Below are 25,866 nucleotides of genomic sequence, written 5' to 3'. Positions count from 1 at the left end.
GATTTGTTGTGGAAAACACAATGTAGCTGCCCACACACACATCAGTCATCTGAATGGAGCACTGTGTTTGCACACAATCACACCTAGACATTTAATTTATGCACACCCAATCATTCAAACAAACCAGAGACGAATGAACGCGCTCACACACACACACACACACACACACACACGCTGAGGCGTAATGAAGTAGCGTTAAACAATGCAAATGTTGACATGCCCACACAGGCTGCACGAAATGCAAAGCAGGGATTTTATTGTGCTTGTAGCAATGAGAAAAAATCTGCACGCACACACACACATTCAGAGCGCTTGTTGCACTCCGCTTGATAGTATCGTAGACTCACCGCCCACTAAACTCAGCTGGAGGCCTGAAGATGTGCTGGTGTTTCATCTCAAACACACACACACACACACACACACACACAGAGAGAGAGAGAGAGAGGGAAGGAAACACACAAGGAAGCGCACACACCCATTCATTTTTCATTCTTAAACGTGCCCACACATTCTAAAAAAGCTCACTGGTTTTCGCCATCTTTCATACAAAGTGCACACACACACACACACACACACACACACACACACACACACAGTGCAGTCTGACCACATATCCTTGAAAACACCTATGAGGCACTAAATCACGAAGCCGGCTGAGTGGTTAAGGTAAACAGGGAGGACAGCCAGCACCTTTGCACTCACGCTGTGACGTGAGGTGTGAACATCAAAGCCTCTGATTCACTTTATCTCCTTTAGTTTACTTTAAGTGACTGTAGAGTTTGACACTGGTCGTCATTCCCTCTCACACACTTTTATTAGGAGCGCAGAGAGTACCATAAGTCAGTCTGGTAAAGGAGGAAAGCGGAGAAGAAGAAGTGAGCGGCTGCGTTGATGGACGGCTGGCGAGGGAGGAAGAAATGCAGGAAAGGTGGAAGGGAAGATTTAAAGATGCACGAAGGGAGGGGGTGATTTAAAGGGATGAAGGAGGTTAAGCGGAAGGTTGGAAAGATCAATGTGTGCGTTGATGCTAAGGCTGTGCGGACGATGCAAGAGAGGAAGGTTTGATTGATTAAACTGATGATGAGTGGGTGAAATGTGCAAACAGGAAGTTCAAAATAAATGATCTGATCTTCTTTCTTTTTTCTTTTCATTTGACTCCTTGCGCAGATCAGCCTGATCATCGACTCCGACGTGAACGAAGAAAAGCCTCCTGCGGCACCTTGGATCAATCTGCCTTCAGCAGGCGGTCGCCGGTTGAATGCACACACTAGAACTGATTGATGCTCAGCAAGCACCAGCCATGGATATGTTCGAACCGAGTTTCAGCTCTCAATCAGAAACTCCTAAACTCCCAGCTCCGTCAAGAGGTGGATGTGACTGAACACCACGAAGCAACACGGGACATTCTGGCTCAGCGAACACCTTGAGAACTCATCGCCAATGACTTATTGGCAAGAAATGGGAGATTCAAACTCCAGGGAGCCATTTGCGCCTGTTTGCAGCTAGCAAGACTTTATTGGAATATAATCAAGGACACTTGTAGGTAGTTCCACTCAATCCCCTCTTCCCTGTCACTCCCCATGCCTGAAGTTGCTTCCTCCCTGTTTTCCCTTTCCCCCAGATCCTGGTTTCACCAGTCGGTTTCCTTTTGGGAGAAAGGATCCATTTGGGAGCTACAAAACTCTTCAAATAAGTGTCCCTCAATGCTGAACGTATCTCTCTCTCCACCTTCTTTCTTCCCTCTGCTGGTGAGGAAGGTGAATTAAAACTCCCTCTTTCAGCCTCCAATAGGGTGAGGGTCTCTCTGTGGGATGGGCGGCCCAGCGAGGGCTCTCCTCGGTGGGTTCAGCACCACCAGTTCCTCCCTGGAGGTTGGAGGTCGGATGGCTTGGCCGAGCAACAGCCCCCTGGACCTGAACCAAACCCTGCCATGGGGGATCGGGCTCGGAGGCAGCGGCGGGGCCGCGGCGGCCATGAGTGCCGGTCTGGACAATTTTACCCAGGAGTCTGTCACCAGGGCGGTGATGAAAGAGAAAAACTGGCCGGCGCTGCTCATACTCGTCATCATCGCGCTGACGGTCGGTGGCAACATCCTGGTGATCCTGGCAGTGTCGCTGGAGAAGAAGCTCCAAAACGCCACCAACTTCTTCCTGAGGTCGCTGGCGGTGGCGGACATGCTGGTGGGCATCCTGGTCATGCCGATCTCCCTCATCAACATCCTGTATGGTGAGTTTTGACGACCAACAAAGCATGTTGGCATGTAAGGTAGGAGACCTTTTTTTTTTTTTTGCTATGGAGATGAAGTGACCCATTAAATATATCGTTTCTAGCTGGAAAGTCAATGAAAAGGTACAGAATGTCAAACATTTTACATTTTGAGTTTTTCAGTAGGCATCCAGCATTCAACAACAGCTAACTGGCTAAAAGTTCAGTCACACAGAATCCAGTGAGGACGCATTTAAACGCACCAGACCTCTGAACGCTTTGGTTCGTCCAACATGGCGGCCAAACTTTCTCATATTACAGCTAAACAGCGCATTAATATATGCTTCTGAAAACATTATAGGCAAGAAATAAGCAATGCAGTGACAGAATCTTGATTCGTAGTTTATATACGGCGCCTAGTTTGATCTGATTTTCATGAGCCCGGTGCGCTCTGCAGGATGGACTCATTTGCATAAAGTTGAGGACAAGTCATGATTATGCAAATTCAGATGCGGCGACGGGTCTGTCAGCTCGCCATGTCGTATCCATCATGATCACACGACCTGATCTCCTGCTCGCCATAGAAGATAAACAACAGATCCAGTTCATCTGTACCTGAACAGGCGAGTCAGACGCTCCAACGTGCTAAAAGTGCTTGTATTGATTTTGTTCTTTACATCTTCTTCCATTCACCATAAAAAGGCATGTCGATAAATCTCGCCCAATATTTAAAGAATCTCAGACACCGACCCACCCACTCACCAGTTGTAGCCAGCACCATGTGCAATTATTGCTTCTCTGAGACGTTGCACACTGTAATGTTACAAGTGATTGAAGAGCAGGAGGTTGCCAGCTTGATAGCTGCAACATCATACCAGCTATCTGCTGCTGTTCATGATTATACTCTCCCTGCATGAAAGCCTACATGTTTCACTTCAACAATAGGTTAAAGACAGGCTGCCTTCCTCTAGCTTCTCAGGCAGGTCTCCTCATTAACACCACAAAGGAGAACTGACTGTGCACCTGAAAACGTCACCATCACAGAGCTGATCACATCTGACAGTAAGTGAGAGTGAGGGCCGGCCTTTTGCGGCTTTCCGCGGCAGTAATCCTCCTCAATGCACATTTTTTAATTCTAAGAACTCAATGCATTTATTGCAGGTATTGAGAGAAAAGAGGTTTCACCGCTGCAACATGGTGAGATAAGAGCAGCTGTTCAGTCTCCAGGTGAACGGAAAGTCAGGTCAGGTCATTGGAAACGAGGTCACATCGGATCAGAGTGTATGGGTTAAACGTCTTGTATGCAGTTAATTTGGCCAGGCCGTTCTCGTCTGCTAACGGCGTCGACGGCCACGCGCGAACATGCCGACGCGGATGCTGAGGCGAGAAGAGTCCTCGTTTGTCAGCCGGCGTCACATGCGGTCATTCTCTGAGAAATGATTAACTGAGTTTGGGTGCAAACAGCGATGGCGTATGAGCCGAACGGTGAAAATGTGCGACAGCAGAGAACGACAGATGGGGAAAAGTCAACAGAAACGGTATCTTGACAGGTTAAAAATCTATTCATTCAGAGTTTGGGGGGATTTTTGTGCACATTATTATAGTTTCACCTGTCGGGTTTCCCTTTTTTGTGCCAGAAAACATGACTTAAATTGAAACACATCCCTGAACGCAACGTGCTCCTTCGGCTGCATGACGTGCAGCAGCTGGTCTCTCAACATCTATTGTTGTGCTGAGGATTAACGCACGATTCAAGGATGAGAGGGGGAGTCAGGGGTCAACAGTTCGAATGTTTGGATCAATGAGAGGTCAAGAACTCGGTGGTCGGCTTGATTAACCAGAGGAGCTGAGACTGAGAAGCATTTATCTTGTGCTGTGTTTGAGTTTGAGATTCATTTATGTTAAAGTCAATGGAAGGACATTCAGTAAAAATGCTGCTGAAGAAGAGTTTAATGATGTGGGGAAGAAGGAGTATCTGATTTAAGACTCATCATCCTGAGCTTCCTGTGCTGAGAAAGTGGAAACAACACGCCAGCAGCGCACAAACCTGCGATGTCTTGTAGTGCCGTAACAAGTGAGATGTAGGATTCATATGTTCTGTTTGTCGGAGGAACGTTATGTAACCAAAGAGGATGAAGGATGAGGTCGTGGTTTGCCATAAAGCCATTATGTCAGCTCATATGTACGGGCAACATTTGTGAAAGATTAAAAATGGTTGTTTGCTTCGAAAACTAGAAATTTTCCGAAGAATTTCTGGTTCTAGATTCTTAACTGTGAGAAGTTGCTGTTTTTTTTCCCCTGTAAATGAGAAAAATAGCAATAAATAATTAATAAATAATTATTTAAAATTAGCAAAATTATCGGCCAACAGAACAGCAACATTTCAAGATCCCACAGTTATGTTAAAAGTAGTGCAGCTGGATTAAAAACAAGTCTGGATATAAAGAAATGCAGTGTTGTATTTGTCAGCAAAGCAGCTTTATAATTCTGGATATTCTAGTTTCAAGCATGAAGTGTCTCAGAACCAGTAATAACGTCTCAGTAAGGAGTTATAGGATCTTATTAAGAGACTTAAGAGACAATTAAGAAGATCTTAAGAACAAGCAAACACTGCTTCAATTTAAATTTCATCTTTCTTTAAATCAGCTCATAACATAAAAGTCTGTGTTTCACAAACAGTTGCACATGCACACCGAGTCTGACATTTACATACGCACCGACAGATGAACACGAGTCCCTGCAAACACAAACGCACACAGCCGGGATCTGTTTGCAGTGTTACGCATCAGACTGGTACTTGACTGCATTGATCCCCACGGCTGGCTGAGTGATAGACCAGACACACGCACACACACGCACGCACGCAGGCACGTCACAGAATGTTCTCACAGGATTTAAATCGACAATGAATCATTCACAATCCAGCAATAATGATGATGACAATGATTACGACGATGACAAGCATGAGAAAAGATGATGTGGATGGTAATTTAGCAACTTTTTGTCCACACACACACACACACACACACAGTCTTCTGTCGGCTGTCACACACAGCTTTTGCCAATTGTGTTTGAATTTCTTGAACTGGAATTACCAGAATGATGATTAAATGTAATTGATGGAGACTAAGCAAACATAATCAACACACACACACACACACACACACACACTTTTACATAGACTTTACATTATTTCCTGTAGACCAATCAGAACCGTAATACTTGTCTAACCTGACCGTAATGTTGACCCTCAAATTTAATGATTTACATCATGGGAACTTGTCCCATAAGGAAGGCAAGTCCACCACACATTTGTGCTTCTATACTTGTGAGGACACTCATTGACATAATGCATTCCCCAGCTCCTTCTCCTAACCTTAGCCATCACAACTAAATGCCTAACCCTAACCCAGCATGAACCTAAATCTAACCTAACCCTTAAAACCAAGTCTGAGTCCTCAAGATGTCCAAAACATCCCCACTTTCCAAAAATGTCCTCGCTCCTTAGATCTGAATCTCAAATGTACAAGTACACACACAGGCGAGCTATTAATAACAAAAGATCTGAGCTATTTAAACATGCTGATGAAATCGTGTTTGTCCAAAAAAATCTCCGCAAGTGTCGTAACTCCAGTCGACACCCGTCGGGTTCTCGCACCGCCGCCGTGTCAGACACACGCATGACCTGATTCACATGACCTCATTGCGTCTTGTGCAGCGTGTAATGTGTGCAAACGTCTGCGCGCAGCATGAATGTCGGGAGGAGATTATGTAAGAGCGGGAGGAAGTCCTGCAAGACAAACACAAGCGTGCACACACACTGCGCATACATGCACAGACGAGCGTGGGCGCTTCAGATGGTTTGCTGAGTCAGACCGAAGCCCAGCGTGTGTGCACGTGAACCAAAACACAGGTCGCACATTTTTATCAAAACCGCATTTAAGACTGAGATTAAAGGAAATTTTCACCAGAAATTAACCCATTATTTAAAGTGTGACTCCATCAAAGTGTGTTTTCAGGTCCTCAGGGGAGCACTGCTGCATGTGTGAAAGAGTTTTAGGCCTTTAAGGCCTTTTGTGTGCAGTCTGATAAATTGCCTCAAGTGATGTCACTTGAGTCAGCCTCAGTTCGCTACCTCCGTAGCCCACTCCTCATCTCTGCTCGAGGCTACATTAGCCACTGTGAGCGCAACACTCCTAAATTCCTGACCAGACTGTCAGGTGCATTGTGGGTAAAACAACAAAAAAAAAACCCCACTTGATAATGATAATAAGGATGAAAATAAAATAAAGACAACGCCTAAAAGCAAACAATAAAATATTAAAATCTAGGTAAAAATAGAGTAGAATTAGGATGCGAATAAAAATAAGGATAAAGCATCAGATCATGGCTTAAAATTATAAAATATAGGTAAAAATAAATTACATGGAATTAGGGATGCACGATGACTGTTTTTTAAAACCGATACCGATAACCGATAACTCATTTTAAATCAATAAAATATGTTTGAATGAGTATTTTGTGGCACACCATTGAATGCTTTAGTAGTAAGCTGTGTTCTAAGCGGGATAACGTATAGTGAGCAGTTTCCTACAGAGAAGCGTTGCGTCGGGGTTCTATGTCATTCTGAAGAAAGATCGATTAAACATCGATTAAATTTGAGTGCAATGCTAAATCAGTGCTGTACTTTTTTGGATTGACGTCAGGGAGGATGTAACATTTCATCTACTTTGGCGTCAACATTCGTCTCATAGGTTGTTTTCTAAATTTGACCGTTAAAATACTGGTGTGGTCAGGGCCTGTAGAGATCTGATCACACAGATAGCTTCCATTCGCTCGTTGGCCATAAAAGGAGAGGAATGATGTAGCATTTCAAATGAACGCAGTTCAGATTTATTTGGCTTTTTTTTCTGTCCTTGGCTCGCCTTTTGGTGATAAAACATAGACGTGATAATAAAACACTGATAATATATGAAGGGAGGAATTTGCTCACATCTGCAAGTGTGTGACGAAAACACAAAGGAGGCGCCGCAGAACGCATCTCACCTCAGATCGAACCTCCAGACGCGAAGCAAACACACAGATATCTTTGATTTTTTAGACGAGAGGAACGAGACGGCGTGAAATAAGCTCAGATCAGGATACAGAGGGCAGGATGGAGGAGCGGTGAGGAAAATGAGACGGACGAGGAGCAGCGGAGAGGGAGATGAGATCTTATGGACTCAATTAGGACGGGAGTGGATACACGCACACATACATACACACAAAGGAACACACAGCCTAAAAGTATATGACCTTCAAGGCCAACCCAATCAAAGCTGGGCGCTCAAGGCTATCTCTCTGCATGGAGCCCAGATTGGAAACACACACATGTACAAAAACCATACACACACACACGCTGATGCTGGACTTTCCTCCTGACAGTGGATTAATATGAAATGTGTCGTCTCTGCTTTAATGAATCGGGGAGAGAAATACCAGCTTGTCACAAGCCGAGGGGCTCTAATATAAAACACAATGAGAGCCGAGTCTGTGGCTCTGCAACCGTTTTACCCTCAAACAAAATCTATACGAGAACAGAATTCAGAATCCTGCAAAGATTAAATGGACAGGAAGTATTCAAAGTAATAGTACTCAAAGCAGAACAATGTCCCCTGTGACTGTGTACTGTTATATACTATTATATATTAAATCATTAGAGTATTATTACTTACACATTAATGTAAAAGCTGTGTTTTTACTCTTGTGGTTGGTTGAGTTGGAGCTCATTTTGTACAATTTTGTAGGGCTGAAACTAATCATTTTGTCCATTAACTGACACGTTCACAGTGTTTATCATATCCAACCAAACCTCAAAATCATTAACAATACATTAAAAGTATTAAAGTAATTCAAACGAAAGTGTGTGAGGCTGGAATCACAACATGTTTTTGAAGGAAAACGGCCGAAGCAGCTATCAAAGTCGTTGCCAATTAATCAATCGACTAATTGAAACAAAACAGATTGTAGAAGCGCTTTGCATGCAAACATTTTAAGCTTTTTTGAGCTCGAAACTAAAGCTGTCAGATAAATGCAGTGAAGTGAAAATTAGTGGAGAAGAAGCAGAAAGGTGCATGAGAAGCCTGAAAAGTACCTCAAATGATCTGTGCAGATATTGTATAATTGTAAAGAGGCAGAGGTGGAAAGTAATTAAATACTTTAACTTGAGTGCTGCACTTTTACAATGCAATAATGAATGTAATAGAATGGATTAGCAAGCTGAGAGGACATGTTCTGCAGGTTTTGCTCTCTGCATCTGTCGGGCAGGAAAACATGGAAATAAGGAAAAAAGTAAATACTGACACGTTCTACTCTGTAAAGTCACATTTTCCATCATCAGACCAGTGGGCCAAAATACACTCAGACCAATCAATCCACACCTCAAACCCCTCCTCGACTAACATCTGATCTGTTCGTGCGTTTGAGTCGTAATCTGCTCGTTTTACACCTCCGCCGACACGCTCGCCCGGCCTCTTATTAAAGAAACAAAAAGGCTGCTTCTGTAATTGAGAGTTTAAGTACTTTATAAACAGCAGACTTGAGTCTCGGTGCATTCACCGGAAAATCCAACGCGCCCGCGAGCCGGCTGAGTAACACCTTGTGTGCGAGTGTGTGTCACGCAGTGCCCCCAATAAGTGTTTGACCTCTGCAAAGTTATGCAAGCTGCCTCCCACTCACACACACACACACACACACACACACACACACACACACACACACAAACAAGTGCGTGATTCACTCCACATGCATCACATACGTGCTGCTTGTCCTGCAAATCAGATCAAATGTGTGTGTGTGTGTGTGTGTGTGTGTGTGTGTGTGTGTGTGTGTGTTTGGCTGCAGGTCTTGAAAGGACTGTTCACGTAAACAGCTGCAGGCGTAGAAAGACGCAGAGAGACGGACTGTGCAGGATTCAGGAAGCTGACGCAGCTGGAAATAAAGCAGAGCAGGAGCAGGATCGCTTTCCCACGATGCACTTCAGTCGCGCGTTGCGTTTCACTTTGTTGTTACTGCAGACAGGACGACCCTCAGGGAACATGCATGAAGAAAAGATCTGCCCCTACCCTTTTACGTAGAGAGCTTTGAGTCCTCTTTAAACCTTTTAACTGCTGCTTTTGATGATTTGGAAACACGGCACATAAAATGGTGCATTCGTGTTTGCAGCAGTTAAATCTAAATTTTTTGGGCTTTCGTTTTGGATCTCTTCAACAGCTACATCCTTAAATATGTTCTTCTCCGTAGCACGCCTTCCCTGCTGGTGGGTACAACAGTGCCAGGAGATCCTTTTGGCCTGCTAAGCAGCCAGCTCGCTGATCAATCTCATTCATTTAACCCAGTCTAAGCGAAAGTTAACCCATTGATTTAATTCTCCCTCTGGCGAACTGCTCCCTGCTGTTTTTCTGTGAGTTACTTCAGCTGCTGTGCTGGCGTCCCAGGTGGCACGCCGGCCCGCTGCGGAGATAATCGAGACTAATTTTGCTCCCCGTGACACAAACTGCAGGGCATCTCACTGTCACTGCCTGCGACCCCCCTGTGGAGGGGGACAAAAAAAGATGGATTTCAGCCTCTGGGATCAACAGAGCATCGCAGGAAAAATGGCCGGACGCTGTCGGCGTATCTGATGTTGGCGTCTGTTTCCTGCTGCGAGTTAAATAGCCATTTTACTAACACTTGATTAACTGTTACATCATTGATTGACTCAGGCTGTCTGAGCAGCATGGATTAAAAAAAAAGAAAAAGGCACCATCTGCATGCGGTGGAGCACCAGCAGAAGGTTTTCTAGCATGTAGGGCACCTTGTATGAGACTAGAAGAGCACCTTAGAGGGCACTTCATCAGGCTTTGTCCACTAGAGGGCACTTTAGGGATGAAGTTAATGCTCTTAAGTGGAACTTGGATGCCCAACAAGCAGCTTACACAAAAGGACCACATCCCGGCAGAGGCAGTGTTATACAGGCAAGTTCTGTGGTGAGCGAGCTAATAGCTAAGAAGCTGAAACCTGATTCAGAAGGAGACTTTGAGATCCTTGAGATCCTTGAGCGTCAAAGCAACAAGCTCAGAGCGGAGTACATCAACCTCCCTCTGTTCCAGCTCTATAAACTACACTGTATGTTTGAACTTTACATCTCTGTTTGGGACAACCTGCAACTGACAGCAGCTCCTTTCCAAAACTGCCTCTTGCAAGGACTGGTTTCCACTCAAGAGAGACCCAAACGTGGAAAAAGCAGGATCATCATCATCGCCACCATCTGAAAGAGGTGGCAGTCAAAGAGAAGCAGTTCCAGTTATCGCAGGAACGTTAGTGTGATATATGTGTTCAGTCATTATGTATGGCCCTCGAAGGGTGTTGTAAAAGTTTAAATGGCCCCTCAATAGGAAAAAGGTTCCCCACCCCTGCCCTAGAGGGCACGTCATCATGTTTCCGAGCACAGTGGGCCACCTTAGAGGGCGATCCATCATCTGCCAAGAGGACACGTTTTGGTGGCGCTAGCAGGCCTGTAATCATGCATGCTCCTTGAATCTTTTTAGCGAAGCCCTTCATCTTCTCTGAATGATTTTTGTTCAGTGCATGGTGCACATCTGTATGTGACCAAAGGCGAGCCATACAGCTGTAGGTGTTTTCTGTAGAATGGTTAGAAAAACCGACAAAGAAACCAAAGTCAGATTCACATTACACTTAATTTAATGACCATGCACCCAGTGTATTATGGGAATTAATCTGTCATATCTCTATAATCAGCCTTAATCAACACTCTTATTCATTAATTCACTTTTCTCAAATCCTTCTCATTATCTTTCCAGCTTTTTATTTATGAAAGAATGAGCAGGATGCATCAAGGCTGGAGTGGGCACAGCGACCCTCAGGCGCAGCAAAGCTTTATTCTCCTGGTTCTCATCCGTCCATATGCCGCGTGTTAATTAGTTGATTGGCCCTGCACAGAGACATACAAGCACCACCTAAACCAGAGCTTCACCTCCCTGCTGGCGACACGCGAACCCAATCTTAATCTCTGATCTCTGGCTGTACAATCGTCCACGTGTCTATTCTTAATCATAATAATGAGGGTAATGCTTGTAAACCGTGTAAATGCTCAGATCAAACTATTGCTTTAACCTGATTCCACATGGGAGCTGGGTAATTTGGTGCATGCAAAGTGTGCTGCGGCTCACGCTTAGATGTGCTGTAATTGATCAAGGCTTTAGCCGGCCCCTGCATGATGCATCTCAAGCCTTCATGCCCCGCTGACCCCGGTGACGTTCGATCAGCCGGGCCCTCAGAGCAGACTGAACATGTTTACATCAGTGCTTTCAAAGAGAGAGCTGAGCATGAGCAGCTGTAGAGGGAAAAACTGAAGGCCAGTCATTCAAGAGTGGACTACATAGTAATCCTTGAAGGGAATAAAACTTTTTAGAGAAATAATGCACAATGAGACGTCAGCAGTGGTGCAAAGATATGTTGATCTTATAGAATATGATGCATTGCTGTAGATTAAACCAGCCAACAGGATATAAAGTAGTTGAAATGAGCTCAACCTGAAACATCTACAGCAGTAAAATGCAACATTAATGCAGCAGGAATATTAATCCACAAACATTTTTTTTACTTTCATTCTTTAAGTGCATTTTGCTGATAATAGTTGCTAACTTTTACTTGCGCCTCCGCCCTTCTCTCTCCCCCATCACCTCCAGACTACGCCTGGCCTCTCCCAAGCGCCCTGTGTCCGATCTGGATCTACCTAGACGTGCTGTTCTCCACCGCCTCCATCATGCACCTGTGCGCCATCTCTCTGGACCGCTACGTCGCCATCCGCAACCCCATCGAGCACAGCCGCTTCAACTCCAGAACCAAAGCCATGATGAAGATCGCCGCTGTCTGGACCATATCTATAGGTCAGAGCGCATGATACGCATATTTCATGTGTGAACCGTTTGACTCGTTGCATGAAAGATTTAAGAGTTTTGTATCTTATAGTCTGCTGACTCCTCATGGCAGCAAGCATAATCAACAGGATTATATTAGATCAATAACGTCTGGATTTGCATGAATTTGCTGCCAAGAGGAAGAAGACTATTGATTTTGGAGATATTCATGACCTTTGGTGCTATAGTGCCTCTTCAGATTCATAGCAATCCATAAAGGCAGCTGGACTCAGCTGATTAAAGGAGACAGGCGTAAGATTTATCGTCAATGAGAGACATGAGTGAGGTTTAAAGGGTCAGTTCACCCAAATCACAAAGACGTGCTTCACCTTTTCGCTCTTTTGGTGTGTGGCCATGCAGGTTATGTTCTGCGATATTTTAAGTGGTATTTCAAAGTACTTATAAAAAGTGTGTTTTATTGTAAGTGTATTATAAATTGCACTTTAGTGTACTTTTAAAAAGTGTGCTCAATTACAAATACTTATGAAGCGTGTACTTATTTTTGAGTTCATTATAAAACACTATTAGCAGCTTAGTTTCCATGTACTTTAATTTTACTTAATTTGAAGTATATTGAAGTATTTTTCCAACACATTGGTGACACTGCGAGTGTTTTTTAAATGCTTGTGAATCCTGATTTTCACTGGTGGACTTCAGTCCCTTTAAAGTTTGCAAAAAAGTTGAGCTAATTTTTACTATTTACACTTCAAGTATACTCAAGTATTACTGAAGTGGTACTCAAGGGCTACTTGAGTACACTTAAGTGTGCTTGAAGGCAACAAAACAGCATGAAGTGTACTTTTACATTCTTCAAAAGGAAGAATTTCAGGATAATATTTTTCCACCTGGGACATTTACCTCCGTTGTGTTGGTGTGGATTTGCTTTTTTTGTGTTTCTGTTAATTTGTCCACCCCTAACAGCCACAGAGGGCTGCCAGATTGATGACAGTTATTAAATTTAATGACTCTTTTGGGATCCCCCAGCAGCTCCTCCAAAGGTCCCCTCAGAACACCTGCTGACTTCCTGAGACAACGGGAACGCCGCCGTCGCTCTGTTGACGCTCAGAGCGTCTGGAAGCTTATCATTTGCATCACACACTCCTCTAATCTCCAGAGGTGATTGCAGCACTTCTCATATTCATCCGCATCAGAAGCAAAGACATGCAGATGAATGGGTTACGTCTTCTGAAAATTTATGGCAACTATTAGCTGCAGCAGCCGGAAGATATCATCTGTGGAGAAGCCTGCACACATCCAGACAGTGTGCGTAAAAACAGATATACTGAAGTCGCAGTTTTAATCTTTTGGACTGAATAACTAACGCTGTGAGTCAAACAGGATTAACCCAGATTAATGAGGTAGAATAAAGTGAGGCTTTAGTTGAATCTTATAGGAAAAGCTGTGTGAACACACTGATCAGCCCTGCAGCTCCTCAGCTGATTTTATGGCTTTCTGTTAATATTTAACAATTAAACCGGCTTCAAGAAGCAGTAACTCATCAGAATGATTTGTATTGCAGAAATAAACATATAAAATGCAGAAAAGTTAAATAATCTCACCATGACGTCAGTAGTCAGTAGCTGCTCTGCGGCTTTCAGTCACATCACATGAGCTTCATCAGCAGCTGGGTTTCACTCAGCCTTTAGATTTTCTTTTCTTTTTTTTTTTTTACATTTTCAGGGCATCTCGTCCATGTTTGCTCGATCTATAAAGTCAATTCCTGACCTTGGAGGCGGCAGTGAGCATGATAATCATATCACATGATCTTTACAGCCAGTTGAGAAAAAAGGTTTCCTCACTTTCCTCACTCCCTGATCACTCGCTCCCTCTTTCCTTCCACATCTCCCCTTGTTAGAGCGATCTTTTCAGCTGGATAATAGCCTGGGGTAATTGGTTTGTTGTGTGTGTGTGTGTGTGTGTGTGTGTGTGTGTGTGTGTGTGTGTGTTCTGGGGGGGAGTCGGGCCTCCCTCTGAGGAAAGTGTTGAGGGATCGGATGACTTTTAGAACTTTTCTTTTCCGCCCTCCCTCTGCCTGCCTGACCTCCGGCTTCTGTTGACGGTGTTTCGTGCCCTTTAAGACCCAGGAGGGCTCCCATGTCTTAACACGTACATCCACACACACACACACACACACACACACAGATTGTCTGAGCATACATAGCGTCATCCTAGCATACGCAGCTCTATCCTAAGTCATTGCATTAGCACATAAACCCCCTTGGGATACAGCAGTTTGTTCCTGCATGTAATGAATGCAAGAAGAAAATTCACATCTTATATTTAGGATATCACTTTAATCTTAATCCTCATGTGAGATTTAATGCATGTGAACTCACTGACCTTCATGATGATGTTAGGATGTATTTTTAAAACACAGAACAAACTTGCAAGGTACATATTGAGTGAGGGATTTAATATACTGTGTCTTTATTAGAATAACTCACTAAAGTGATGATTACAGTTCAAATATTTAATTTCTCCTCATTCAAACCAAAGTTTGAATTTCAAATAAAAGGTGACTAATTCGTGCTGTCAGTGTGGCACAAATTTCAGCCAATTTGCAGCACTTTTAGCTCTCAATTTTGACTTTTTTGCTTTCTTGCTAATTACTTGTAGTTTTCAAGTGCATTAAGCTGTTAGTCTGTCACAGCCGACTCAGGTCAGAGGGAAGCCGAAGCTTCTCCTCTGCAGCGCCGAGATATTTCCCTCTGAAGCACTTTTTCTCCAACTGTTAGAGCAAAGTTGCTTTTCCCAGCGAGGGGTTAGTTCTTGAAAGCAGCCTTGACAGATGGAGATGGCTGAAACCTCAAGAAACCAGCCTCAGTGTTGCTTTACTCTCCCCTCTCACTCTGCGCTCATTTTCTACTGGCTGCTTTTAAATCGGAAGAAAACTCAGTTTTCCTCCTTGGCTTTCGCTTGACGCCCCCCAAGAGGTTCTGCAACACGCCATGATTGAGGTCTGAGAGGGCTTACAGCGATCAGTGCTTAAGGATTAGTGAGGTAACATCCAACAGAAGGCGAACTGTATTAACACACCGTGACGAGCTCCCCTGCTCCTCTTTATCTTTTCAGCGTCTGGTCGCGTGATGCTTCCCTCCCTCTTCCTCTTCAGACTACTTAGAGCTGATGCACCGCCTCTCAACTGAAGTGCCAATCTGGACGCAGCGGTTTCCTCTTTTGTGATGAATCTGAAATGCAGCGGCCGTGCACTAATTACCGTGCGTTGAGCTCACCAGGGGAGCTGTTCGTAACTCTTCTGAGCTGAGGTTTCGGGTCGGGGTGAAGAGCGGGTCTGCATGCAGAAATGTGCATCTCGGATCAAGGACGAGATATTACTGGAGCACACTCATTGCTTTGCAGCCTCTAGACGCTAATCATTTTCCTCAGTCGAGTCCAAGTCTCAGTTTTCATTTGTATGATTTAATTCTGATCCTGAAGTTTTGCGCAGCAGTTCAACAGTCCTGCTTATCGGTGGCTGAATTAACCATAGTGACAGCTGGCAGGTCCCTCCAGAGCCGAGGCTGACAGCGAGGCTGACCTCAGTGGACAACGGGCAGTTATCTAGACCAGGTCTCAGCCGAGTCACCCCTGGAAATAATCTTCATTTTTCCACTTTCCCACTAATTTATTTACATCGCCCCTTCCCGACCCAGACAGTTTTTGGGGGATGTTTTCCTTTAGCTTCACCTGGCAGGTCCAGATTAGGAAAACAGCAGATGGATGTAGTTTTTGTGCATTTTAAAACTGAGCATTACTCTCTCCGGTCTGAAGCGTGCCATCACGCCCCGCAGGCATCTTTATTAGCTTGACAACATCTGTCAGCAAACCTTTGCAAAACGGCCTTAAAGCGACATTTTGTAACCTTTGAAAGAAGAAAAAACTCAAACTTCCTTTCAAAATAAAGGCAGTGAAACACACAATTCAGTACAATAAGGTGTTTTTCTGCTACGGCCCTACTTGGTCTGCTATGACCTTTAGCTTTATGTTAGCACACATTGGCTACTGTTAGCAAACTGGCTGCTGATCTTTTTTTTTTTAAATAAAGATTAGATTAGTAAATGCTTGAACAACTTTAGAAATAACATTTAATGTGATGGGGAAAAATAAATCCCTGAATCAGAGACAAGATTGTGACCTTTGCACAAATCAAAGTGCACCTTTATGCACACTAGAATCCTCATTTGCAACATTTGCATCTGATTTATTAATTATGCAGCGGAAGGCTGATATATAAAACCTTCTCTGCTGTCCCAGAAACGTCAGACCACCCTTCAGGGAAATTTAAATAAATAGCTTTTTTAAAAACTCCCCTTTTCTCACCTCCACTGTAATAATTTGTGTACAGTCCCTAACCTGCAAATTTCCCTGCAGCTCTAAACAAATATTTACACCAACTATCTCCTCTCAAGATCACATTTACTGTGTTAACCACGTATAATAAGTGTACAGGGATTCATCTGGGCGTTATCAGAGCAGAGACAAATAAAAAATGCACACAGGAAAGCCAACAAATCCACCTTTTGATACATATCGCAGTGAAAACACACAGTCACTGGATTTAACCAAAACAGAAAAGTACTTGTCTCGCTGGAAGATAAAAAGCAGCACTGACACATCAAGTTGATTGACGCCTCCAGACGCCAGAGCCTTACATCCTCTCTTCTTCCTCTGCAAGTCCTTCACAAGCGGCTGCTTTTAAATTACAAGAAATCCCCAGTTTTCCTGTTGGCATTTCCTTGACCCCTCTGAAGGTTTTTGCACCACTACACGCTGCCGTGATTGAGGTCTGAGAGGGCTTACGGCGATCGATGCTGAAGGATTAGCAACAAAACATCTGACAGGAGATCCTTGCAGCCGTTCCCTCTGGTGTAACAACACACTCTGTGTGACGTGCTTCAATCCATCAGGACTTGCAGTTACAGTACGACTGCATCTTAACTGACAGGACATCATATGACCTTATGTGGTATATTATAAACACAATATATATATATATATATATATATATATAGATAGATAGATAGATAGATAGATAGATAGATAGATAGATAGATAGACGGGTGAGGAATTAAAGGAAAAACCTGAATAAATAGAATGCTGATGCTTCCACACAGGTGCACTGCATGATACAGTTAAGTAATTAGCATCCAATCTGCTCTGTGGCAGGTATTGTAATGCTGATCAGGCCCAGATGATTCTGATTTTATAGACATAAATGTCAAGAGGAATTGATCTAACTGACTTTGAAAGAGTGTTCATTGTTGGGGCGCAGATGTTTCAACAGGAACAGTGATTAAAGTGGCATCTGCATGTCGATCTATGGGACAAACATCAGTAAGCAGGGTTGGAGGCTGGCTGGTGGCTGTGACGCTCGTGCATCAGTGAGAAAATCAGGAGAGCGGCTCCTGTGTCGATGCAGGACTGTGAGACAATTACACAGAGAGGGATATTACAGCGCATAAACCCTCATTACAAAGATGAATGCACATCTGGGAGTTCAGTGGGGCACAAACCGCCGCCGCTGGTCTGCAGAGATGTGGACAGAAGCGATGTGATCAGATGAGTCATCCTTCACCCCTGTTCTCAACGGGCGGGCGAGCGCATGTGTGGCGTTCACCAGGAGAATGGTACAGGTCTGAGCGCTGGACCCCTGCAGGGAGGGGATCCGGTGGCTCGGCTGTGCTGCGAGGAGCATTTAGCCGGGTCGCTGCAAATCAATACAAAGTTGTTCTGAGCGATCACCTTCGTTAATGACAGTGCCCCCATCTGCAGGGCACGGGGGGTCAATGAATGGTTTGATGGGTCTGAAAATGATGTGAGTCATATGTTATGGCCTTTACGGTCCACACGGGAGATTTTGTACTGGCATGTTGGATTGCTCTCCACCAATGAGAGAATATCTTTTGCAAGAATGATGCTCATCCCTCCAGTAGTTCACCGCTGAAAACCCTGTAAAAAGGCCTGTGGAGGGGGATGAAACAAGGCCTCCTGAAAAAAACAAAATGTTAGATTTAGTCTACAAAGCAGGAACTTCACACACATTTATTGCATATTTGAGCATTTGTGTGTTTATTTTCCTGACTTCCTTGTTGATTCTTGTAACAAATAGTCCCTTCAAACTATTCCAAACAGTCATCTTTCATGGGGATAAGCAATAATGCCAGTTTTTATCAATCAGTCTCGAAGTAAACAACCTTATCTCACAGTTTAAAAGCATTAACATTCCTAAATCCACAACTGCTCTGCAAAGAAAAATGATCTTGTTGTGCATCGTGTTTTTTTATTTAATGGCTTTGATTGAGGCTTTTTCCTAAGGTCTCTCTGACTCTTTATTTTGTCCCCTCTCTCTGTTCTTATCTTATTTCTTTGCTTATTCTAAGATTCCCTGCATTCCTTTTCTATGAGCTATGAAGCAATAGCATGCAAAGTCAAACATAAACCTGCTGCCTTGCACACATGTGCTGGTGTTTTCTCTTTGGGTCCACGGAGGCGTGCGGTGCTCACGAGGGAAGCATATTTTTTTTTAGGGCAGCTCGTACCGTGGTGATTTTCCAGATCTCCCTCTGCTGGTACAATAATCTTCCCCCAGCAGCGCGGCGCTCTAGCCGAGCCACGCTGCGGTCCGCCACAGAGCGGAGGGTGGGGTGCTCGTGTCGGCCGTGCGCTCTGTGGATTCGCAGAGTGGGCGAGCAGCTTTGGCTTCAGCAGATAACTGTTATCACCCGAGGGCGTGAAATCTGCTGAATTTTCGAGTTTAAACAGCGCGGCGTGAAATGCAAGCGGTGTGTGACTGCCAAAAGTTGCACTGTGAATGATGTCACAAAGTAGCCAGAAGTTACCCATGAGGCACTGCTCCGCCATGAGCTGGTCCATCTAAACTACAAATAAATACATTTTATCACTTCCCACCAGTGGCATCCAGCCATGCAGGCCGTTTTGGCTTTATTTGCTCTATTCCAATAGCCTGGAGGTGAATGTTTGTTTTGTTCATCATCCATCCATCCATTTTCCACCGTTTATCTGGGGTTGTGGTGGCAGCAGGCTGCAGGGTAGTCCAGCAGCGTTTTCCAGCTCCTCCTGGGGGTTCCTGAGGTGTTCCCAAGATAGATGAAATCTCTCCAGCATATTTGGATCTACCCTGAGGTCTCCTACTGGTTGAACGTGCCTGGAAAATCTCAAAAGGTTGATGCACGAACCACCTCAACTGGCTCGAAGAAGCACAGACTGCACTCCAAGCTCCCTCCAGACGCCTGGACTCCTCACCCCACCTCTGAGGGTGAGCCGAGCCACCACAGGAAGCTCACTTCAACCGCTTGTATGACCATCGGTGAGGGTCGGAGCGTAGACCAACCGGTAGATCCGAAGCTTTACCTTCCAGCTCGGCTCCCTCTTCACCACAGTGGTCCAGCACGGCGCCTGTAGCCCCACAAATGAACGTAAAATGGAAATTTTTGATTTTCACCAGTGACCTCGCTACTCTGGATAATCAGATGCCAAAGAAAGCGCTGCTCCCTGCTGTAGAGGCACAAATCAGAGATGCAGGTATCCTTTAACAACTTGCACAGCGTTTGGACATTCACAGAGGGAAAATGCTTAGAACTACTGCAAACAAATTCATGCTCCTGGGCTCCGCGTGTGCAGTCGAATGCAGCGATTACATCCAGGGAGCTGCCGCTGCTCCAAATTGCGTTTTGCCGTTGGCGCGGTCGCCAGCTGTGCAAGAGAAAATGATGTACCTTGGACTTAAATGGATTATGCCAGCCCGCTCTGTGGGCAGGACGCGGCTCCGAGAGGACCGAGATGTCCCGACTCGTCTATGAAGCACTCCTGCTGCCGGGAGCTTGAGAGCTGCGAAGACCTGGAGTTCCCTCTGTCCCCGGCGTCTGCCGGTTCGCGGGTCAGCGAGCACTTTCAGCATAAAAGCGCTTTGAAATCAGAAGCAGCACATTAGTCAGTGTTATGATCTGAGGTCAGGAAATCATCTCGGCCTCCAAAGGCTTCTCTCACCTCGGTCTTTTATTGCTATACGTCCTGTAACAGCACCAAAGCATGAACATCCATTACACACTGCTAGATTTAAAGAACTCTAACAGCATATTGATTTATAACAGGTGTAGCTCCCATTTTCCATCTAACATGCGTTTTTCTGCACATGACTATTCACTCTCATGATAATAAAAGAGACTGCAGCCCCACGAGCGTGCCCAATTTTTCAAAATTGGTGAATAATGAAGTCACGTCGCCACCCAGTGTGTTTTTGGTTGGTCATGAGGAAATTATTGAGCATTTTCCAGCCATGATTTAGAGACTGTTACACCGAAATGACCCTCCGCATTTAGTTTGAAGTAATTCAACCGCAAAATGAAGCAGGAGCTTGTGTTTTTCTCCTCTCTGATTCATGATTATTACCCTCATGGTTCACGGTTAAATTGATCCGTTTCCAGACAGGAAATCACACCATTTGAAAAAAATTATTTTGAAATATTATTTTTTAAAACAAATAAAGGGATGTTTGGAGTGGTGATGGAGGGATTTCAGCATTGTGTTCTTGTAATTATTGCTGGTGATTTCTTGTGACAATGAAGGTATTATACTTATATCATGCCTGGAATATTGTGAAACCTTGACTTAACTTAATATTGCATCATTATTATTAGCATTTATGTTACCCCCTAATTTTTATTCTTTAAATTCAAAGACTTTGGTGAAGTATTTCTTGGGTATTTTGCTTTTATTATATATATATGTGATTGCAGTCATGTGATAGTAAGTGTGAGAACGAAATGCGATAAAGAAAATTTGAGTATTTTAAGGTGCTATTTTGCCCCATTGTTACCTCACATATCTATCTCACATATTTTCATTATTTTCAGGATTTTGCCTGGTTATTATCTTGTGTATACAGATTAAGTCATGTTCATGAGCAACAACAGACACACTGGAAAACATTAATTTCTTTTACCCACCTCCTCTCTTTCACTCTGCAGGTGTGTCAATGCCTATCCCAGTGATCGGCCTCCACAACGAGGACAAGGTCTTCGTCAATGGCAGCTGCGTCCTTAACGAGGAGCGCTTCATGCTGATTGGCTCCTTCGTGGCCTTCTTCATCCCACTGGTCATCATGGTGGTGACGTACTGCCTCACCATACAGGTGCTCCAGAGGCAGGCCACTGTCTTCCTGTACGAGGCAAAGACTTCCTCCCAGCAGCCTTTGCACACACCAGCAATGACAAATACATTACAGCCCCCGGCCACCACCTTCCACCTTCCTCAGATCAACACACTGGCCCCGTCAGACTCACAAGGTAAACACTGACGCTGAAATGTGGTTTATTTTAACCACAAATCACTAATACGAATATTTTTAATCAATCTATGTATGTTTATTCGAAGTCATAAACCATCAGCAATACCCATATGTTTAATTTCTGTTAATGAAGGGTGAAAACAACTATTAGTGGTAGCTTTTATAACCCTTCTGTTGTGCCTTATGTCAGTGTTTTATCTTGTTTCTAGCCTTAAAAATCCCCAAATTAAAGCAAGCACAAAACAGAACGATGCCTTTGCTGTTCTGAATAAACTCTTGACGTCTGATTATTGCTATGTTTTTTTTTATTTTAATTTTAAAAATGACTCAACCAAAGCCCAGCCTCAATTATAGCTTAGCAGCCATAACTACAGGCACAGCGGGCCTGTCAAGCATTAGCTTTCCCACATATTAAAACCGTTAGCGTGCAGCTTTGGTGAAACTCAGCGATGAAAGAGTTGGAGGGTGGTGTATTTTTTTTAAGCCTTTCCAAAAACACAAGAACAAAAAGCATATCTGCTCTAACGTAAGATGAAACCGTTAGCATGTCCAGCTAACTAGCATACAGCCTACTGCAGCCTTTCTTCCACAGCTAAGGAGCACAACTGTTAGTTTACCTTACTAGTTTACATTAGTTTGTGGGGTTACAGGTTGCGTTAATTAAAATCCCTGTTCACTACCAGCACATTCACTGTGTAGCTACTTCCTCACTGGAAGCCAGGATGCTAACGGGCTATATCACAGTGTCGGCTAGTGTTAGCAACTCCATCTGTTCTTTATTAGATTTGGGTAAGTTTACAGTAACTGTACAGCCAACATTCGCCAAGATCCCTCTACTTTTACCAAAGAACGGTTAGTCCTCATCTGAATAGTCTATATAGTTTAAAGTGAAAACAGTGAAAACAACCAGTAGCTAGCATCCTGAACGCAGGCAAACATGGCTATATTAGAATGAAATAACAATCTGATGTGCATATTCAAGACCTCTATTACATTCTTCTTTTTAAAAAATGAGTTGTCTGTCAGCTGGAGACAGCATTTTTCGAACAACTAAAGTAGCTAACGCTAGTTTTGTTAGCTAGCTAGCTAGCTACAGCTGATGAAATCTGTCAGCAACTGTAATTTCATCTGGAAAAGAGAAGCCTGTATGACATTAAGAGCCTGTTGTTACAAAAAAAATGCTACATATTTTAAGTGGTAAATCGTGTAAACTGTAAACAATGTAAACTGCATTAAGTTCCATGTTATGGAAAGTTACTAAGTGGGGAAAGGCCACACAGAAAAGTTAGATCTCCTTCATTAAATTGTCAAAAGTTGTGGATGAGAAACAGCAAAAAGCTGACTTTATATACAGTATATCAGCTAATTCCCCAGCAGAGCACTGGTACAGATAGCAGCTATCTGTCCGATGAGGTCGGACAGCACATGGCCGGCTGCTTCCTGATTCCCACCCGATTCTTAGCTTCTCCAGCAGAGATGAAATTGCATGATGCGGCAGTCTTTAGCCACTTTCCGTCGTCTGGCACCGCAAACAGAGAAGAGCGTGAATGAAGCATTCTCCTCATGTTTAACCTTTTTCATAGTGTGTCCTCCCCCCCTACAAAATGTCAGCAGCCTTGTTAACACAGAGGCTGACATGCTTTCTCTGTAGCACTTGTCTTGGTAACTAAGTTGGAGGGAGTCATGGTGATAAGAGACAAATCATATCGTTCAATTTTGCATCTCTGGACAAACAAACTCATACTTTTGCACACAAAATCTTTTTTCATAGCCTATATTAGTGAACCGGTTCTTTTCTTTATCGTGCAATCGCATTTGTTCGACCACAAACCTTCTTTTTGGTGCTTTAGATCCTTGATCCGTCTTGTTCCCCTCCCACAGAGTTAAAGCCCCCGCCTCCTCAGAGCAGACGAAACACCTTGAGCTGTCTGAAAGGAGCCGAGCCCGGCATACTGCTCAGTGCCTCCACGCCAGACAGCATAAGCATCATCCCCAGCTCTGAGGCGGCATCTCAGCTCAGCTCGCCAGCCGCGGGGCCATCGCGCAGCGACACCTCAGGTTGCCACGGGCGACGGGGGATGATGCAGGCCATAAAGAACGAGAGGCGGGCCTCCAAGGTGAGCGCGAAGAGTGGGGCTGAGTGCTTGTCAGGTGATTTAAGGTGCTCACAGACGTGTAATGTTAAAGCCGAGACGTGAACCGATTCGTGCACTCAGAGGTGGGGCTGGGAGCAGCTTAGTGCTTTTAAATCAAGAGGAGGTTTTTGAATTGTACTCTGAAACCAACAGCAAACCAAGCAGCAACCTCCAGGGCTGATAAATGAAGCCAATGTGGAAGTGCCAAAAACTGCAGTCCCTCAAATGGCTGCTTGAGGCTGGTTTCAAAACAAGTCAATCCCCATAGACCCCCATATTAAAACTTTACGGCATAAATAAACACATTTACAGCCTGGTACGAAAAGCAGTTTTGGTCTCTATAGCTAAATTCCCCGTTCATGACAGCTGTACAGGAGTGAATTAATATATAACTCTTCATTTAAATTATACTAAAGCCTAAAATTAGGCATAATTATGGGCATGGCCCCTTTGAGTGACATAGCCGAGGGTTTGGCATAGTCAGATTTCTTGTATGTGCATGCAACCAATCAAAATCCTCAAGTAGTAGTTACATGAAATAGTTCAAGCCTGGATATTCTGTTTTAATCTTCGGTATGTTTCATGCTGTGAGACACTTTGAGCGAAGAGAAAAGGCTGGAAGCGTTACCGGAGTGCTCAGAGGCTGCTCAGCGCTGGCTTCACTGAGTTCAAATTCATGTTGGACGGAGACCAAAGCGCTCTTATAGCTATATGAAAAATTAAAATCCCAGTAGAAGGAGCACACTAACGAGGATATTAAAAAACATCAATCTGTGGGTGAGGCATGTATTTCAATTAGAGAGCATTGAAGAAGCTTAGCCACTCGAGGAAGGGCATTTTAATTTAACTAAATGGAGGAAAGTACATGTTTCTATTCATTGTTTTAACCTCCTACCTTTAAAGCTGCTGTTTTCCACTGAAAGGATCCTCCTTCGCTGTTTTGTTGTCTTTTCTTCTCTTGTTTTTTCCTCTCTCACTTTGGCTTCTGTCTCTCTGGGTCATTTTCTTCACTTCTTTTCTCCTCTTTTTCTTTCCTTCCCTTCTTCTTCGTTCTTCTCCTCTTCTGTCCCTTTTTGCCTTTTTTTTTTTTACTTTTGTTCTCTCCTCACTTTCTATCTCCAGGTCCTGGGAATCGTCTTCTTCCTCTTCCTCATCATGTGGTGTCCCTTCTTCATCACCAACGTCACCTTCGTCCTGTGCCGCGGCTCCTGCAACGAGTCGCTGCTCCACGACCTCCTCAACGTCTTCGTCTGGGTGGGCTACATCTCCTCCGGAGTCAACCCTCTGGTCTACACCCTCTTCAATAAGACCTACAGGAGGGCGTTCTCCAGCTACATCAGGTGCCAGTACAAAGTGGGGGCCAACGCAGCTGGACAGAGTTGCAAAACCCTCCTGGTCCCCCCGCCGTGCCCGTCGCACGCCATGACCCCTCTTCTGATGGGCAGTCATGGCAAAGCAGGCATGGACAGCAACAGTAACTGTCGCAACGGCGGCAGGGGGGACAACGGGAGGCTGGCGGTGGACCCGGAGGACCTGACAGACGACGAGACACAAATCGGAATAGTGTCGCAGAGCCTCTCCGAATGCCACAACGTCGGCATGCTTTCGGAAACGGAGCCGGAAACGGAGGTGGAGCAGGAGCTGTCGCTCGTCAGCTACAGCCCCGCCTCCAGAGAACACACAAGCAGCGTGTGATTGCGTGTTTCCCGTTGTTTTATGTCTCCTTTTTAACCTGCAGACGCTGGGCCGAGCAGCGATTCAATGAGCTGGTGCTGGGAGCCGTTCGTCGGCTGTAAGTGGGTGCTCTTATTGTGAAAGGACGAGTCTCAGGGGAGGAGCCTTATCCCCACACTGAAGTGCACTACTTACAACAAGAGAAATCGGATTACAAGGGAAGTGAGCTGAAAAAGAGGGATTTCTCAATGAAAGCCAATATTTCAGACGCGTTCGTTTTCTATGTGGTGTCAAAATGTTGGTTTTCATACCAGAAATGGAGAATAAAAGTATTTGTCAAGCTGTCACAAGTGTGGTGTACTTCATAAGGGCAAAGGTACCAGCTGAGATCCAGACAGGGACAAAGTGGACACGGTTAGAGACAGTCAGCGAGGAGCTTGTTCTCGTCGTTAACCTGGTATGAAGTCAAGCGGCCCTCAACGGAGTCCCACTGACGCGGGTTACAGAGTCAAGCGGCGACCGCCGAGGCCAGCGGGGTCAAACTGCGACTTCAAGCCTTCACACACAGTCGAAATGCAGTCCAAGC

General features: G+C 44.5%; 1 protein-coding gene across 1 annotated transcript; it reads left to right on the top strand.

Moving 5' to 3' along the window:
* The first annotated feature begins 1,811 nt into the window (after nt 1-1,811).
* On the top strand, nt 1,812-25,301 carry htr2cl1 (5-hydroxytryptamine (serotonin) receptor 2C, G protein-coupled-like 1). Its single transcript, XM_041965731.1, has 5 exons — nt 1,812-2,226; nt 11,934-12,134; nt 21,152-21,401; nt 23,351-23,588; nt 24,729-25,301. Exons 1-5 carry the CDS (start codon nt 1,812-1,814, stop codon nt 25,299-25,301), a joined length of 1,677 nt encoding a protein of 558 aa, XP_041821665.1.
* Nucleotides 25,302-25,866: the final 565 nt, after the last annotated feature.

This window comes from Chelmon rostratus, chromosome 23 (assembly GCF_017976325.1).
Source record: "Chelmon rostratus isolate fCheRos1 chromosome 23, fCheRos1.pri, whole genome shotgun sequence".
Taxonomy (NCBI): domain Eukaryota; kingdom Metazoa; phylum Chordata; class Actinopteri; order Chaetodontiformes; family Chaetodontidae; genus Chelmon; species Chelmon rostratus.
Note: the sequence above shows the minus strand (reverse complement) of the source record. Positions and strands in the feature narration are given on the sequence as shown.